The sequence below is a fragment of the Equus caballus genome, chromosome 28, assembly GCF_041296265.1.
Source record: "Equus caballus isolate H_3958 breed thoroughbred chromosome 28, TB-T2T, whole genome shotgun sequence".
In the NCBI taxonomy this organism is placed as follows: Eukaryota; Metazoa; Chordata; class Mammalia; order Perissodactyla; family Equidae; genus Equus; species Equus caballus.
The window spans coordinates 9,904,853-9,921,439 of NC_091711.1; the positions used below are offsets into that span (position 1 = coordinate 9,904,853).

The 16,587-nt window shown below is 36.8% G+C and overlaps 1 protein-coding gene across 10 annotated transcripts in view; it reads right to left on the reverse strand.

The window, feature by feature from the left end:
* The window catches only part of OSBPL8 (oxysterol binding protein like 8), a 196,329-nt gene that overhangs the window by 121,352 nt on the left and 58,390 nt on the right, over positions 1-16,587 (reverse strand). For 8 of the 10 annotated variants that reach the window (XM_070254190.1, XM_070254193.1, XM_070254195.1 and 5 more), the window contains exon 2: positions 8,459-8,567. Coding sequence is in view for 5 of the 10 variants with exons in the window: in XM_023631861.2 (XP_023487629.1) it covers positions 8,459-8,500 (42 nt within the window). In the remaining 5 variants the exon portion in view is untranslated. Of the gene's footprint in view, positions 1-7,607; positions 7,686-8,458; positions 8,568-16,587 lie in introns of all 10 variants that reach the window. The other 2 variants (XM_070254194.1, XM_070254189.1) reach the window with 1 other exon arrangement.

Sequence of the window (16,587 nt, forward strand, 5' to 3'; positions counted from 1 at the left end):
AAGAGACCCCACAGAGCTGCAGGCATTCCTAGGGACGCTGCTCCTGTATCTCCATCTTCCCGCCTGAGGAGGGAGAAAGATCCCTCACTCATCTTTCCCTGAACCTCAACACTTACAGCCTAACCACCACAGTTTGCCTAACAGACCTGTGAACTCCACACTTGGCTCTCATCTCTGCCCAGAAAACTACTTTAGCATATGGTTCAAAAGCCACTTCAGCAGAAGACATACACGATATTTGTAGAAAACAGCAAGACTTATCCCATATTCTGATACACTCTATCCTTACCCTGCTTATTTTTCATCCCAACAATCATCTCACAACACAGAACATACTTACGCATCTTTTTAGTCTTCCTCCACTGGGATGTTAGCTCCACTGGAGTAAGAACTTTGTCTATTTTGTTCAGTGTTGTATCCCTTAAGACTAGCACAGAGTCTGACACATGGTAGACACTCAGCAAACACTGAATGAATAAATGTAAGAAAAGGCTTACTCATTACTATAGCCCTAATTCCTAGCAAAGAATTTCTTACAGCTAGTTTGCTGAGTTCCTCTAAATTAAATGAATTAGTTTAAACTCTCTTATGGCAAAAAACAAGTCTTGCTCATCTTTGTATTTTCCAAAACTTAACATTCTGTGTGCTTAATATAGATACACAAACTATAACTTGAATTAATATAAGCTTGAATAAATACCTTGAATTTAGTTTTCTTATTTGCTCATGAGATCTATTACAGTCCTAAAATTCTGTTATACTAACAATTCAACATAGAAAATTACCTCAACCCTAAGAATATCCTTAGTTGTAACTTAAAGCATATTCATATTTTCTTCCACTTTTAGTCTTTGGCCATCATATGCCCAAATTCCATTGTTAGGAATTCCCCTATCCTTTTTCTTAAATAATTCTATCCTTCATAAATAACATCGTTACAGACTCACCACCAGTTTCTGGTAGTGAAGCGTAAGTCATATTTCTTCTGGTACTGGTGGTCTCTTGTCATGATTAAACCAACCTCCTTCATCAAGGTCTTCACATACAAGTACAAAGTTCAAAATCAATCAATATGTCAGTTGTAACTAACGTCATGTAGCTGATGAGACTGTTAGTGAAGTCTATGGTTATGAAACAAGAAAAAAGTTAACTGTCCACTAAAATAATTACACCCATGATCTTGGCCTTTGGACTACACAACTACCTTCTTTGCTTCCAGAGTTCTACTTCTAACAAATCACTAACTAGTATTTCATGTTGTTCAGTATGAAGCCATAGATAAGACTGCTAATAATAATATGGAAACGTCAACATCCATGACTCATAATATCTATCCACCTCACATAAAAAGGCAGTTAGCTACTGCTCTTGATGTCTCAGCAACTACCAGTACATGCTGCCTAAATGCCAAAACATTCATCTCAGATAGAAAAGTCAAAATTAGTTACAAGAAGAAAGCTTTGGGTAAAAAAAAAGATCATGTACCAAATAGTTTTAAAAGCATACATTATATTAGATAATGCACGTAAAAACTTTAAAAGATGTTTGAAAGGCTAGGTGTAATATAGGTGAGATTATAACACAAAAACACTAGCCTTTGCATTCGATGACAAGAATAACAGAATGAGAGTATCGATTAAATCCTACCACAACCTCCTGGCTAGCTATGCGATCTTAGGAAAATTATTAACCCTTCAGACCCTCAGTTTCTTCATTTCTAAAATCAGAGTAATATCTACCTCACAGTATTGTGGAGAGGATTAAATGAGAAAGTGTGTGAGATGTCAAGCCCAGGTAGGGGCACATAGTAAGTGTATAAAACATATTTTTTTTTCTCTCCACACAAATACAGTAACCCAAATATGGAGAGTACAGATTCTAGAATTCTAGGAAGTAAAATCCAGAAGGGAAGTATTTTCTACTCTGCTGCTACTACCCTACAGATTTTAATTGTCTTTTACACAGATTACACAACTGCATGCTAACTTGTTCCCTGTGCTAACCGCCTCTATTTCTATGGTTCTGAACCTTAACTGTGCATTGAAATCACCTGAGAGACTTTAAAAAGTACTGGTGTCTGCATCTCACCCTCTGAGACTCAAATTCAATGAGGTGCAGCCTGAGTACTGGGATTTTCCAAAACACTCCAGATAACTCTCATGTTCAGTTGTTGCCCCTCCAATATTCCATAATTCTGCTAAGTAAACCACAACTCTGCATAAGTTGTTTCTCTGCTTTAAAAAAATTCAGTGGCTTGACATTACCTTAAAAACAGAAAACTCGAACTGTTAAATTAGTATTCAAGGCTTCATCTAACTGGCAACTACCTAGGTGAGATACCCCACCAGACCACAGACTTTGGATTATCCAGCAGCAGGACCCATTCCACTAGACTGGGTTGCACAGAGATTAGGACTATGACTGTGATAGGCAAAATAAGAGCCTCCCAAAGATGTGCACATCCTCATTCCTGGAACCCGTGAGTGTTATCTTACACTGTACCAGGGACTTTGCGCTCTGAGTTGGCCCAATGTAACCACAAGGGTCCTTATAAGAAGGAGCTAAGAAGATAAAAGCGAGTAGCAGGAGATGTGACAACACAAGTCAGAGGCTGACGTAATGGAAGGAAGGGGCTATGTGACAATGAATGAATGCAACCTCTAGACACTGATAAAAGCAAGGAAATGGATTCTTCCCTCAGAGCCTCCAGAAGGAACACAACACCTTGCTTTTAGACTTCTGATATCCAGAACTGAAAGATGATAAACTTGTGTTGTTTTAAGCCACGAAATTTGTGGTAACTTGTTACAGTAACTTGTTAAGGCAGCAATAGGAAACTAGCATAATGACCAACAGTGACATTTAACAGAGAAGCCTATTTTGGCTCAACTATAATGATTTCCGCTGCCTTCTGAGATACTGAGTTACCTGTAACTACATGTGTTCACGCCGATGCTGGACCACTGGCCATCGGGGAATACTGTAGACAGAATTCTTACATCAGGCAGATCATTAGACTAAATGATCTCCAAGTTTCCCACAAAGACTAAGGGGGACTCAGGTTTGCAAAAGGCTCTGCTGGTAGCACAGTCTTTATGAAATGGGAAGAAAATCAAACAGGCCTCTACAGAGGCAATTCTGAAGTATTTAAGCATTAGCCAAACACTTAGTAGGCAGGTCTCAAAGGATATTCAAGTATCAGATGAGAATATGTACCAAATTTGGTGGCCCTCAAACTTTGACTGAAGCCCATTTATTATAGATGAGACAAGAGACTTCACAACCCTTCTTCACTCATTCTCACCTTTCAGCAGGGGATGGAATCTAATAAGAACAACCAAGTCCCATTTTACAAGAATACTGTGGGAGGATTTGTAAATGGCATATGGATTTACAATTGACTTGAATGCATAAATGCTCTAAAGGCCAGTTATTGGGAAACTACGCACCAAAAATACTGTCATTACAAATATGCTATCACCAATACCACACAATATACTAAATCAATAAAGATAATGATGAAGCTAAACTATTAATATTCCTAACAAAAATAGCAACATTTAAAAACTGTGACCCACTAAAAATAATATCTGACATTACCAAAAATTGGAGCAATTCTATTAATTTGCACGACCATATACACAAGCTGTACAATGTTGCTAAATGTTACATATAGTAGCCACATTGAGAATATGATTTAAAGCTCTCAATAAACTCTAATAAAATACCAACTTTACTTTATGAACACCAAATCACAGCAATCATGAAAAACTTACCCAGTAAGTATGCAAAATCAAAGTTTCAGGAAGTTGGATTATCTCTAGGTCCATCAGGAAGACACTCATTTACCACCTTCTGAGAATAATTGAAATCATCTTTGTGGTTCCTTCTACTTCAGAAAGGCTTTGATTCAAAGCACCCAATTTAAATGAGACTCTTAAGAAAGATTTCCTGAATTGAGCGCCCATTATAATACTAAAAAGATTCACACATATTTTTAAAACTTTTATTCTCTTCTAAAAAGCCACTTATATAATCAATTTTTAATACAACAAAAGATTTTGACTTATAATAGAACTTAAAAAGCAGTTTCCTCTGGTAACTGAAATAACATATTAGATATTCAAAAGATGTAAGACTTTCCTTAAGTTAAGGAAGATATTCTAATTTTTTAAAATCTAAAAAGATATTTCACTTATTTAGTCCACCTCAATCTATTAATAAAAATTGACTCCTACACTTTAAGCATTTTGATAAGTAATTTTCACATATTGAAGTATATGGAGTAGTTACTTTGGCCTAAACAAAAATCTGACTTATGACCTATCAAACATACATTGTACATGTGCTTTTACCACTAAAGTAAAGCATGCCTTAAACGTTATCTCAAAAGTAAAAGAAGGCACTCTGAAGATAAAGATGCATACTCCCCCTCCTACAGTACTACTGGTAACACCCACATCAGTACTCCTGAAGATAAATTCCCTCAGGAGACATCAGCTGCATGTTGACCTGCTAATCTGCAACTCAATATCTCTTTGAAACTTTGGTGAATGTGTATCCTGGGTGTGTTTAATGTATGTTCTTTGTTCTATAAAGGTATAAAACTATACTGAAAACCATGCTTCTCCAGAATGCTTTCTTCCTTGTGGAGACTGCCTTTCCAGATTATTGCCCTCAGCACAGCTCAAGTAAAGGTCACCATATCTCCCTTATCTATAGAATAGTCATTCACCATCTGTGTCGACAATTCCTTAGAGATTAATTTCTAAAGTGATATAAATTCTGGACTCTTACAAAATATTTTAGGACATATATTAAATGTACGTTTGTGTCCTACAGTATATTAGTGCCACATTGAGAAATTTAATCCATGTTTTTCAGTATTTACCACCTAAGACAAACAACACTACCACAAAAAATATAACTATAGGCAACTGGGATAATGAATAAGCAAATGAATTTTTTAAAAACATAAAGAGTAATCTCTGGGGCCGGCCCAGTGGTGCAGTGGTTAAGTTTTCACGTTCTGCTTTGGTGGCCCACGGTTCGCCGGTTCGGATCCTGGGTGCGGACCTACGCACCACTTATCAAGCCATGCTGTGGCAGGCGTCCCACATATAAAGTAGAGGAAGATGGGAACAGATGTTAGTTTAGGGCCAGTCTTCCTCAGCAAAAAGAGGAGGATTGGCAGCAGATGTTAGCTCAGGGCTAATCTTCCTCAAAATAAATATATATATAAAAAGTTATCTCATGATAACTTTTGAAAGAAGAAAATTAAATGAATGAGGTCAGACTGAGCCCAAGCTTTGACAACTTCACAACCAAGACTACTACAATAGTATCTTAATTAATATCTTTATCTCTCACTCATCCAAATCATTTTATATCTGATTCCAGATTCATCTTATCCAACTACATAAAGAGAGTCAATGACATACCACAGCCTACAGGACCAAGTTCAAAATCTGTGGTCTGGGACTCAAAGACTTCCATAAGTTTAGTATCTATCTGCCACATCAATCATTATTCCTGTAAATACCACTACTTTCCAATCTACCTAATCAATTTTTCTACTCAGTTTTCCCTGAATAAACCTTGAGCAATTAATTCCCCACTTAGCCTTGCCTCTTGCTATCCTCCCTTCCTAAAATGTTCTCCTTGCTCATTTTCAATCTCATGATCCCTATTACCTGTGTTATTCAAAGTTTATGTTTTAAGAAAGCTTCTCTAACCACCCCAGTGTAGAGCAACGACCCAAGCTTCAGAACTTGTGAACTACGCCTTGTATATGGCCCTCATTTAACACCTAGTAAACACTGTTATTGTCTTATCTATCCATTTCTCCTCTAGTCTTCCCAAAATAAACATAATTCAGACAGACTACATCGTGAATCTCTTGGCATCCCCTTCATCTGGCATAGTACTTTGCACAAAGGCTGCATTCAAAAAAAGTTTACTAATAATATTTTAAAAACCAGTGCATGCAATCAGATTTTTAAAAACACCACCACCTCGTACTGACACACTGCATTATATTTTCAAAGAAATTTCTGGTTTCACTAGGTCAAACTGTCCGTAACAAGTAAGCAGGACAAGTATTCTTCCCTATATATTTTTTATTGAAGTAGAGTATTTGCCTCAATATTTTAGGCAGAAAAACTGAGATCCAGAGAAAGCGTAAAGCCAAAATTACCAAATAGCCTAGGGTTTTTTCAATGTGCTTTATTGTCTCTCCTGTCTTCTAATTATTTATCTTTCAGAAGAGAAGGCTTAATCTTAACAGTTATATTAACAATAACAATAGTAGCTTTTATTTATTAGATGTTTACAATGTGCATAGCTTTGTAAGAGGCATTTTATAGATATATTATCTCAATTAAAACGCAAAAGAAGTCTGGGAGGTAGATATTCCTATTATTTTTATTTAAAAGATGAGGAAACTGGAAACCCGAGGATTTAATTAACTAGGTTATACAACTAAGCGACAGAGCTCGGATTTTAACAAGTAGCTAAATGTCTACAGAGCCCCTGCTCTCATCCCACTTCTCCTACACCTAAATAGTAACTGGCTTAGGCCGCACAGCGCAAAGGTGCTTTTTATAAATAAGTAACTCAAAATGGACCTCAAGATTAGTTTTAAATACAGAATATTTCAGCAGTTCTTATTGAAATTATTGGTATTCTCTCTAAAATGAGCTACAATATTTCATAAAAGAAACAATGAAAAGAAGAAAAAAACTGCTCTGCTTTTTAAATAACTTGCTCCAACCTCTCAACATCAACAGAATTTAAAATAAAAAATGATTACAACTTTATTACTACAGCACAGGTATTCTGGTAAAGAATTTAATACTATCTACTTATTTATTTTAAAAGGTAACAATACATTTTAAGCAATTCTATTCAGAAAGACAAGTACGAAGTCAACCCTTAATGGCAAAGTAAATATTCAGAGACAAACAAACCTCAGCTGCCCAACTGTGAGCTCTTAGAGAACATAACTAACCTCCCTGAGCCCATTTCCCTATCCATGAAGTGAGGATAGACAAATATCTACCTTTAATGGCTATTATGAGGACAGTTTCACAAAGCATACACTTAGAAAATAGCAATTATTGTTAGTAAAAGAATGAAAATGCATTTTCATTATCACTAAGAGATTTAAAATATTTTAGCTAAAAGAACTTAAGAAAGTCCATTAGCTTTAAATAAGAAGCTATTTATGGAAAAGTAAACATCATGTTCTAAGACAAGGCTTTAATCTTAACTTTTTGCTGAAATCATAGTAAAAATAAAATAACCTACCATCAGTTTTCCATTTATAATCGCCATGACAATAACCTTCCTCATACATCAAGTTACTTCCATGTCCATTTTATTCTCTATTAACAAGTTACGATTTTAAAGCTTAACTTTTTTTGACTATTTAAGAAAGTAAAACAAGTTTGAACCAGAAATTCAAGAAAGGTTAGGACCAAGTTAATACAAGTAAGCAAAACTGCATTTTGCTATCAATCATTAGGCTGTTCCTACATTTTAGCCAGAACAAAGGACATTTACTAAGTTAAAATTTACAAACACCTCAATATGACAGTGACTCTCACCTCCACAGCAATGTGAAAGACAGGAAAGTTGGCCTCCGCACTATTCCAACAACAGAAATTTGTCCAAGAATCCACCACCTAACAAACCATAGAGGTACCAGCTGACTACGTTACCCAGGAGCAACATTCCTTTAGGTAGCAGAAACCTTCTTCACAGAGTCTATAAATCAATATTTAATAGACTCTCTCAAAAGCAACAGGAGAATTGAAAATAAAATTATCGTGGAACAAAATGTTTTTGTACAATGATAAATCACCATTTAATCTACCCTACTGGTGAATTTGATTTTTACTTATTAGATAAGGTATACTATCCAGTACGCCTACTTATTTATTTTAACTTCAGAATACAATTCAATCACAATCACAAGGCAGCAATGCTTATTAAATCTTTATGTTTTTACAGAAAGAATAAATGTGGCAACTGCTCTTGATTCCTAATTATTTTGTTTCATTCCCTTTATCTGCTCCTGGCCGCATGTGACTTGAGATTTGGAGGCATTTAATCTCCTCAACTGTTAACATCCTCTTGTTTCACTAAGACAAAGTTTTCAGGGAAAAACATAAACACAAACTACTATATCAGTATGTCTTACACTATATGGCTGTGAAGGTGAGGGAAGAGTGGGAGGAGATGGGGCAGAAATTTCAGAAAACTGACTCGGTTGTGCTCCAACAAGCTTTAAACTATCTGTAATTTTCATATCAACAGAGGAGTTAAAGTATTATTTTAAACTATCCTTTCAAAAGTTTGTTTTAAATATATTTTTTTAAATAAAATCATGGCTTCTATCAAATACTTTATAGCCACAGACGATACTACCTTATTATGCTGTAATTGAACCACTCACCGAAGTTCGGTCAGGTTCTCCATCTGCCAGACCTGCCTCCATAGTGAAAGAAGATAGGTCTATGCTTCTCTCTCCATTAACGTTCAGCCATCCTGTAAATTCGGAAATCCTAGAAGAAGAAAATCATATGTATTAGGACTGGTATAAAACTATGTTAAGTGGAAGACAGAGCATTAGCTATATTAGGAGGGAGAAATCATTTTACACTGAGGTTATTGGGAAATCCAATAAAGGAAAAAACAGATTTTGACAAGGCCTTGAAGAATGATAAAGATTCAGAGAAAAATGGAAGGAAAAAAGAAAATATTCCAAGTTGAAGAGGAATAGCAACAGCAAGGTTAAAGACATGAGACTGTTCAAAATTTGAAAAGATGCTTAAAACTGCATACAATTAATGAAATAAAGTTAAATATAACTTTTTTCATTATTACATTGGCATAAACTAAAAAGTGTGCTAATATCCAACACTGGTGAGAATGTAGGAAAACAGGTATCCTCATATAATTTTACGATAAGAATATAAATCATAAGTTTTAGAGGACCGTTTAAAATATATATGCTTTCATCCAGCAGTTTCAAGGCTAAGAATTATGCCACATATACACTTATACAAATGCACAAAGATATATAAACAAGCACATCCAACAAACTAATAGATATGATGGGAAAAACTGGAAACAACCTTAATGTCAATCATTAGGAGCTGGCTTAAATTATACTACAGACATATAATTGAATATCATGCAACAATTTTTTCTTAATGAGGAAGATCTATATGTAGCAAACTGGAAAGAAGAACACATTAAGTGGAAAAATCAAATGACAGAACATTATATACTGTTTGTGTTTCTGTATTTTTCAATTTTTACAATGAACATGTATTACTTTTATACTTATTTTTATTTTGAAAAGTCTTAGAAGTATGTCTTCATCACAAGTCTTTTTCTCCAAGCTGAACTCCTACAGTAAACTATAGATATTCAGAAGTCTCTATAACTTTTCTAATAATTCTTCCTTAACACATCTAACAAAACCAAACACAATAAGATTAGCCCAAGCTAAGTTGCCTTTCAACTTATAAACCTTACAAACCTTCCTCACTACATATATTACAATGCATTGTAGTTATTTGTTCTCATGATCCAATCTCTTCAAGGGCAGAGACTGTGTTTTACTGATCTGTCTGTCTATCCAGTGCTAGCTCATGGTAGGCATTTAATAAACATTTGTTGTACTGAACTAATACTGTCAACTCAATTATCTATAAGAATAAAGTAATAACTCAAAATAGCAAAAGATACAAAAATTATTTATGTCTATGGGATGCAAACTAAAATTCTTATTTGAATACTGATAGATATTATCTTCTAGAAATCGGCAATATTATTAACAAAATAACAAAATTCCCATAGGAAACTTCAACTTCAAAAATATTTTTCCAATTTTCTCATCCTGTCCATTCCATTTCAGGAATTCATTCATTCCTAGGCATTATACTAAGCACTTAGAATACATCAATAAGCAAAACAAACAACCAACCCTGCTCTCATGAAGCTTATATTCTAGAAGAAGGAGATAAACAATAAATTAGTAAGTTATACAGTATGCTAAAAGGTAATGCCATGAGAAAAAACAAACCATATATGCAGAAGACATCAACAGAAGATAAAAATTCTGCAACATTACCAAGAACGTGATTAGTAAATAAAATAGCCCATCTAGCTCAATCATTTAACATAGTTTTACTGCATGCCTCCCCAATAAAGGAATTCAATCCAATAAAAGATCTACTGTAAATAAATCACTACACAAGTACTATATAAGACATCTGAACAAAGTGCTATGGGAGCTCAAGGTCCTAAGTGCTTAGGGGCAAGCATATAGTATGGAAATCTACTGCTGCCAAACGATTGACACTTTAAAATACAGAACTGTTACCAAACAATGAATACCAAAATATTACATAAATCTGACAATGTATGTCTCTTCTCTAGCCCTGCGAGAAATTATTCATAAAAGGCAAAGAACAATTACATCTACCCTACTCAGTTAAACAAGAAGAAAAATGATCACTGAATGACACATTATTTCCATCTTCACTGGAAATACGCAGGAATTTAGTTATGACATCACACAAGAATTTGTTTAGGTGTGGGTTATCTTGATTAATCCTGTCGGCTCTCAAGGAATTCTTTTCAGACTGACGACTTTATCTTTCTCCAGTTCAGAGAAGTTTTCCTCTGCTTTTTTTGTTAATTATTTCTCTCTTCCTATTCTCTATTCTTTCTTGCTAGAATTTGTATTAGGCAAATATCGGAACTCCATATTTCTTAATTTTAATTTTGTATTTTTCATTTATTTGTATTTTTGTGTTCTACATCCTTTAGTATTTTATCAACTTTATTTCCCAGGTTACCAAACTGGTCTTTAGTCCATTTTATTCCTCAGTCCATCCACAGACTTCTTATTTTTATCAATGATTTTTTAACACAAAAAAAATGACTTCCTTATTTCCTGATTACACATTAGTAACCTGTTCTCATTATAGTTGTGGTATTCTTTTGAATCTTTCTAGGAATACAAGCTAGATTTTCTTGTAAATGTTCTGCTGTTCACTGTTCTTCTCTCCAGGGAATCCTGTTTCTTCTAAAGTCATTTTAGTTCCTCATCTTGATCCTTCTCTTTTGTCTTATGGGTTTTCTTCAAGTGTCTGGTGATCCTCGCTTGTCTAGTCACAGTGATGAAAACTCCATAGTGTAGACCCCCTGGGTCTATCTCTAGCATGAGTGTATCCTTTTATATCTCAGTGGGTGAGGACTGCCAGATTATTTTATATATACGTATATCTCCAGAAAAAAAATTCTTTTTTTTTTTTTGAGGAAGATTAGCCCTGAGCTAACTGCCGCCAATCCTCCTCTTTTTGCTGAGGAAGATTGGCCCTGAGCTAACATCTGTGCCCATCTTCCTCTACTTTATATGTGGGACACCTACCACAGCATGGCTTGACAAGAGGTGCCACGTCTGCACCTGGGTTCCGAACCGGCAAACCCCGGGCCGCCGAAGCGCAACGTGTGCACTTAACCGCTGCGCCACCAGGCCAGCCCAAAATTCATTCTTTTATCTGTCAGGTCCTTGGAGGCACTTGAGTTTGTGACCTCAACTTTGGCAATTCACTTGCTATAAATTTTTAGGTAATTTGTAACTATTTCTTGAATGACTCTATATGGGTGTGTGTATATATGTAATGTACACACACACACACATATGTATGTGCATATACGTGTGTTTGTCGTCTGTGTAGCATTCGCTGCCTTATTAAGACTTTCTTGGCTTTATCCCAATTTATAATTAAAATTAATGCTGTGCCATCCTTAACCTTCACAATCTGGAAATGTGGATTTCCTCCCAATATAATTTTCACTTAACTGAACCTTGCATTTTTTCACCATTTAAGCCAGAGGTCAGCAAACTACAGCACACAATCTAAAAATGACTATTACATTTTTAAATAGTTGTAATAAAGAAGAAAAAGGAGGGAGAAGAGAAGAATATGTGACAGAGACCATATGTGGTATACAAAACCTGAAATATTTACTATTTGGCCCTTTATAGTGAAAATATTTGTGTCCCATGTGAATACTCATCAAAGGGTGACCTCAGCAGAGGTGGATTTTAATAATCAGGTGGACAGAATGACCTATTCTGTGAACATAAGCCAGCCTCTTTCCCCAGCCATTCCTGTCATCGCCCAATAGGTTCAGGAACAAAGTGGCCATGGTGGCAGGGACTGAGGTTATACATGGGTTCAGCAACATGGATCTCCATTCACCAAGACCAACCTGGCTACAGCCACTGCTGAGTGTCAATCTGCCAGTAGCAAAGACTAATACTGACTCCTCAATATGGTACCACTCCCCAGGGTGATCAGCCAGCTACCTGGTGGCAGGTTGATTACAGTGGACTGCTTCCACCACAGAAGGAGCAGTGTTTTGTTCTTACTGGAATAGACAATTACTCTGGAAACAGATTTGCTTTCCCCGCACAAAATGGTTCCATCAAAACTACCATCCGTGGACTTATAGAATGCCTCATCCAACATCCTATTACTTCATACAGCATTGCTGCTGATCAAGGAACTCACTTCACAGCAAAACAAGTGTGGCAATGGGCCCATGGTCATGGAATTCACTGGTCTTACCATGTTCCCTATGATCCTGAAGCAGCTGGCTTGAGAGAAAAGTGGAATGGCCTTTTGAAGACTCAGAGCACCAGCCAAGCAGCAATACTTTGCAGGGCTGGGGCGAGGTTCCCCAGAAGGCTGTATATACTCTGAATCAATGTCAACATATGCTGTTTCTCCCATGGCCAGGATTCACAGATCCAGCAGTCAGAGGAAGAAAATGTGAGTGACACCATTTATTATTATCCCTATTGACCCATTAAGCAAAATTTTTGCTTCCTGTCTCCACAACCTTATGCTCTGCTGGCCTACAGGTCTTAGTTTCCAAAGAGAGGAATGCATCCACCAGGAGACACAACAATGATTCCACTGGATTGGAAGTTAAGACTGCCACCTAGCCACTTAGGGTTCTTCATGCCTCTGAATCAACAGGCAAAGAAGAGAGCTACTGTGCAGGCTGGGGTGACTGATCCTGATGACCAAGGGGAAACTGGACTACTCTTCCACAACGGAGGTAAGGAAGAGTATGTCTGAAATACAGATGATCCCTAAGGGCTTCCATGAGTACCACCAAGCCCTGTGATTAAAATCAGTGGAAAACTACAATAACCCAAACCAGACAGGGCTACTAATGGCCCAGAGCCTTCAGGGATGAAGGTTTGGGTTGCCCCACCAGGTAAAGAACCATGACCAGCTGAGGTGCTTACCAAGGGCAACGAGGAATACGGAATGGGTAATGGAAGAACATAGTTATAAATACTAGCTATCAGTTCATGACCAGTTATAGGAGTGAGAATTGCTAGGAGTATTTTTCTTCCTAATTTTGTTATGAACATATTTGTGTGTATGTATCAAATACCTTTGTTTTCCTCCCTTTCTTATCCACTTATCATGTAACATAAGCAGCACTGACTTTACATCATAGTGTTCAATGACTATTAACTTTACATCAGTGTTTAAGTTACAGAATACCAAGAGGAGTGAACATAATGCAAGGACTTTGCATCCCCTTCTGAGGAAAGGGTTAGTGCATTGTATGCAGGACAGCTGCATCATATTAAGTGGAAACATGACCCTGTAACTGTCTTTATTTGGAGATTAAGTACTATACTAGTTTGCTAAGGCTGCCATAACAAAGTACCACAGACTGGGTGGCTTAAACAACAGAGACATATTTTCTCACAATTTCTAAAGGCTAGACGTCTGAAATCAAGGTGTCAGCAGGGTTGGTTTCTTCTGAGGTCTCTCTCCATGGCTTGTAGATGGCTTCTTCTCCTTCTGCCTTCACTTGGTCTTCCTTCTGTATATGTCTGTGTCCAAATTTCCTCTGCTTATAAGGATATCAGTCATAATGAATCAGAATCCACTCTAACGATCTCATAAATTTAACTTAACTACCTCTTTAAAGACCCTATCTCCAAATATAGTCACATTCTGAAGTACTGGGAGTTAGGACTGACTGAAACATATGAATTTTGAGGAGACACAATTCAGCCCCTAACAATTCAGCCTCCGTTCAAGGAGACGTACATGGGTGCCAATTTGACAACAGGTGGACAGTGATTGCTAATTTTATGTGTTGTTTGGTCAAACACCAGTCTAGATGTTGCTGTGAAGGTAATTTTAGATGTGATTTAGACTCTGACTAAAGTAGATTACCCTCCATAATGTGGGTGAGCCTCATCCAATCAGTTGAAGGCCTTAAAAAGAAAAACACTGAGGGCCTCCTCCTCCGAAGAAATTCTGCCTCCTAACTGCCTTCAGACGCAAGACTCCAGCATCAACTTTGCCCTGGGTTTCCAGCCTGTCAGCCCACCCTGCAAATTTCAGATTTGCCAGCCCCCACAACTGGATGAGCCAATTCCTTAAAATAAAATCCATCTCTTTCTCCCTCCCTCTCTCTCCCTCCCTCCCCCACCCTCTCTCTGTACATACATACATGCTATCTGTTCTGTTTCTCTGGAGAACCCTGACTAATACAATAGATATGTGTGTATTCTTATCTTATCCATATAAATATAGATATAGATATATTTATCTCATCATTTATTCTCATCACCTTCTGTGCTCTCCTCTGTATCACAGAAGCTAAAAACATAAGAACTCCATTTTGCAAATATCTTTGCCTCTGGGATTCTGCATGTGATTTACATTTGGCCAATGCAATGCATTTCCATAACATCTGGAAGGCAGAAAGGAAACAGAAACCAGACCATTCTTCTTCTGATGGCAGTCAACAGATACAGGGGCTTTAACAGACATGAGGTTTTACAGTGATCACCAAATGCTCCCCTGGCCAGTTCCCCATTTAGTACTGCCAGGCAGCTACAATTCACCAGCAGCAGTGACTAACCTGAAAGCCGGGAATGCCCTTCCAACTTCCACACCTCCAGCTTTTCCAATAAATTTATAAGCATCCAATTCCCTTTATTAATTTCCCTTTTGCTTAAAGTACCTATAGCAATTTGTTTTCATCAATGAACCTGGCTTGACAGATAATTTTTAAAGTATTAAATAATTAAAACACATTGTGTATAAGATAGTAATCAGTGCCAAGAAGAAAAAAGTAAGAAGGGAGGAATTATATGACATGTCACAGGAGTAGGGGAGAATTTTAGATAGGACTGACTGAGTCAAGATCTCATTACATGAGGGGATGAGCCACCCAACCATCTAGAAGACCTTTCCAGGCAGAAGAGAAAACAGCAAGCACAAAAATCCTGAGACAGGAGCATGTGGCATGTCTGAAGAATAGCAACGAGGCTAATATGGCAAGTGGAATAAGGAAGAGAGTAGTGAGCAATGAGAACAGAAAGATAACTACATTTCAAATCACAGACAGCCTCAAAGGACAAAAGGACTTTGACTTTTACTCTGAATGAAATGGAAAGTTACCACTGAAAGGAAAGTAAAAAAATAACAGACTCTGACTTATGCAGTATCACTCTGGCTGCTGCCTGAGAAGATATTACAAATTGGAACACTATTGCTATAATCCATGCAAGAGACAACAAGGTGCTTTGTGCTACAATAGTAGCAGGAGATGTGGTGAATAGTGTCGAATTCTTCAAACATTTTGAAGATAGAGTCAAAGGATTTGTCGATGAACCAGATATAGACTATGAGTTTTAAAAAAGAAAGAGACAGGAACTTAGGAAGATTCTGTGTGAGCAACTTGAAGAATGAAATTGCCACTAAGAGACAGGGAGTACATTGTGGGGAGCCTTGGAGAGAGAAGGGATGAGTATCAGGAGCTCCTGTGGGGAATACTCACTTTGAGATGCAGTTAGACATCTGAAGAGAGATAGCAAGAAGGCAGTTGAACACACAGATGTGAGGCTGAGGAGCAGAGGCCAGGCTAGAAAGGTAAACTGGGGGCCAGCATATAGATGGAATTTAAAACCACGAGACTGGATGAGCTCTCTTTGGGAACATGCAAACAGAAATAGGACCGAGTTCAGAGCCTGGGGTACTTGAATACTAGGATCAATATTTATAGAATGAATAAATGAATCCCAACTTCCAGTTTTCAATTTTCAGAATTACTCTATATAATTACCTTATGTAGAGACAGAATTACCGTATATAAAAAGCAAAGAAGACACACACACAATGTAAAAATCAAATCACAACATGAATAAAAAAGGGAACAGTAAGAGGAAAGAAAAGATAAAATTAAGGATAAGCCCTGAATTTCTCACCGATGATAACAGGGAACAAAGAGAAGAGACACTACTAATATGTCAAGATACAAGTTTTTAGTATTTTCTTTGAAGTCAAAGATTAGATCTAAAAACGTATAACAAAAAATCCTGGAGGGAGAGGGTGATTGCAGGCTTAAAGTAGAAGCACACTAATTTCCTCATCTTTCAGAGGTGAAAGCAAGAGACGTTCAAATGATAACACATCTGGAAAGATGAAAGTATTCTTTTAACTTAAAACAGTAATT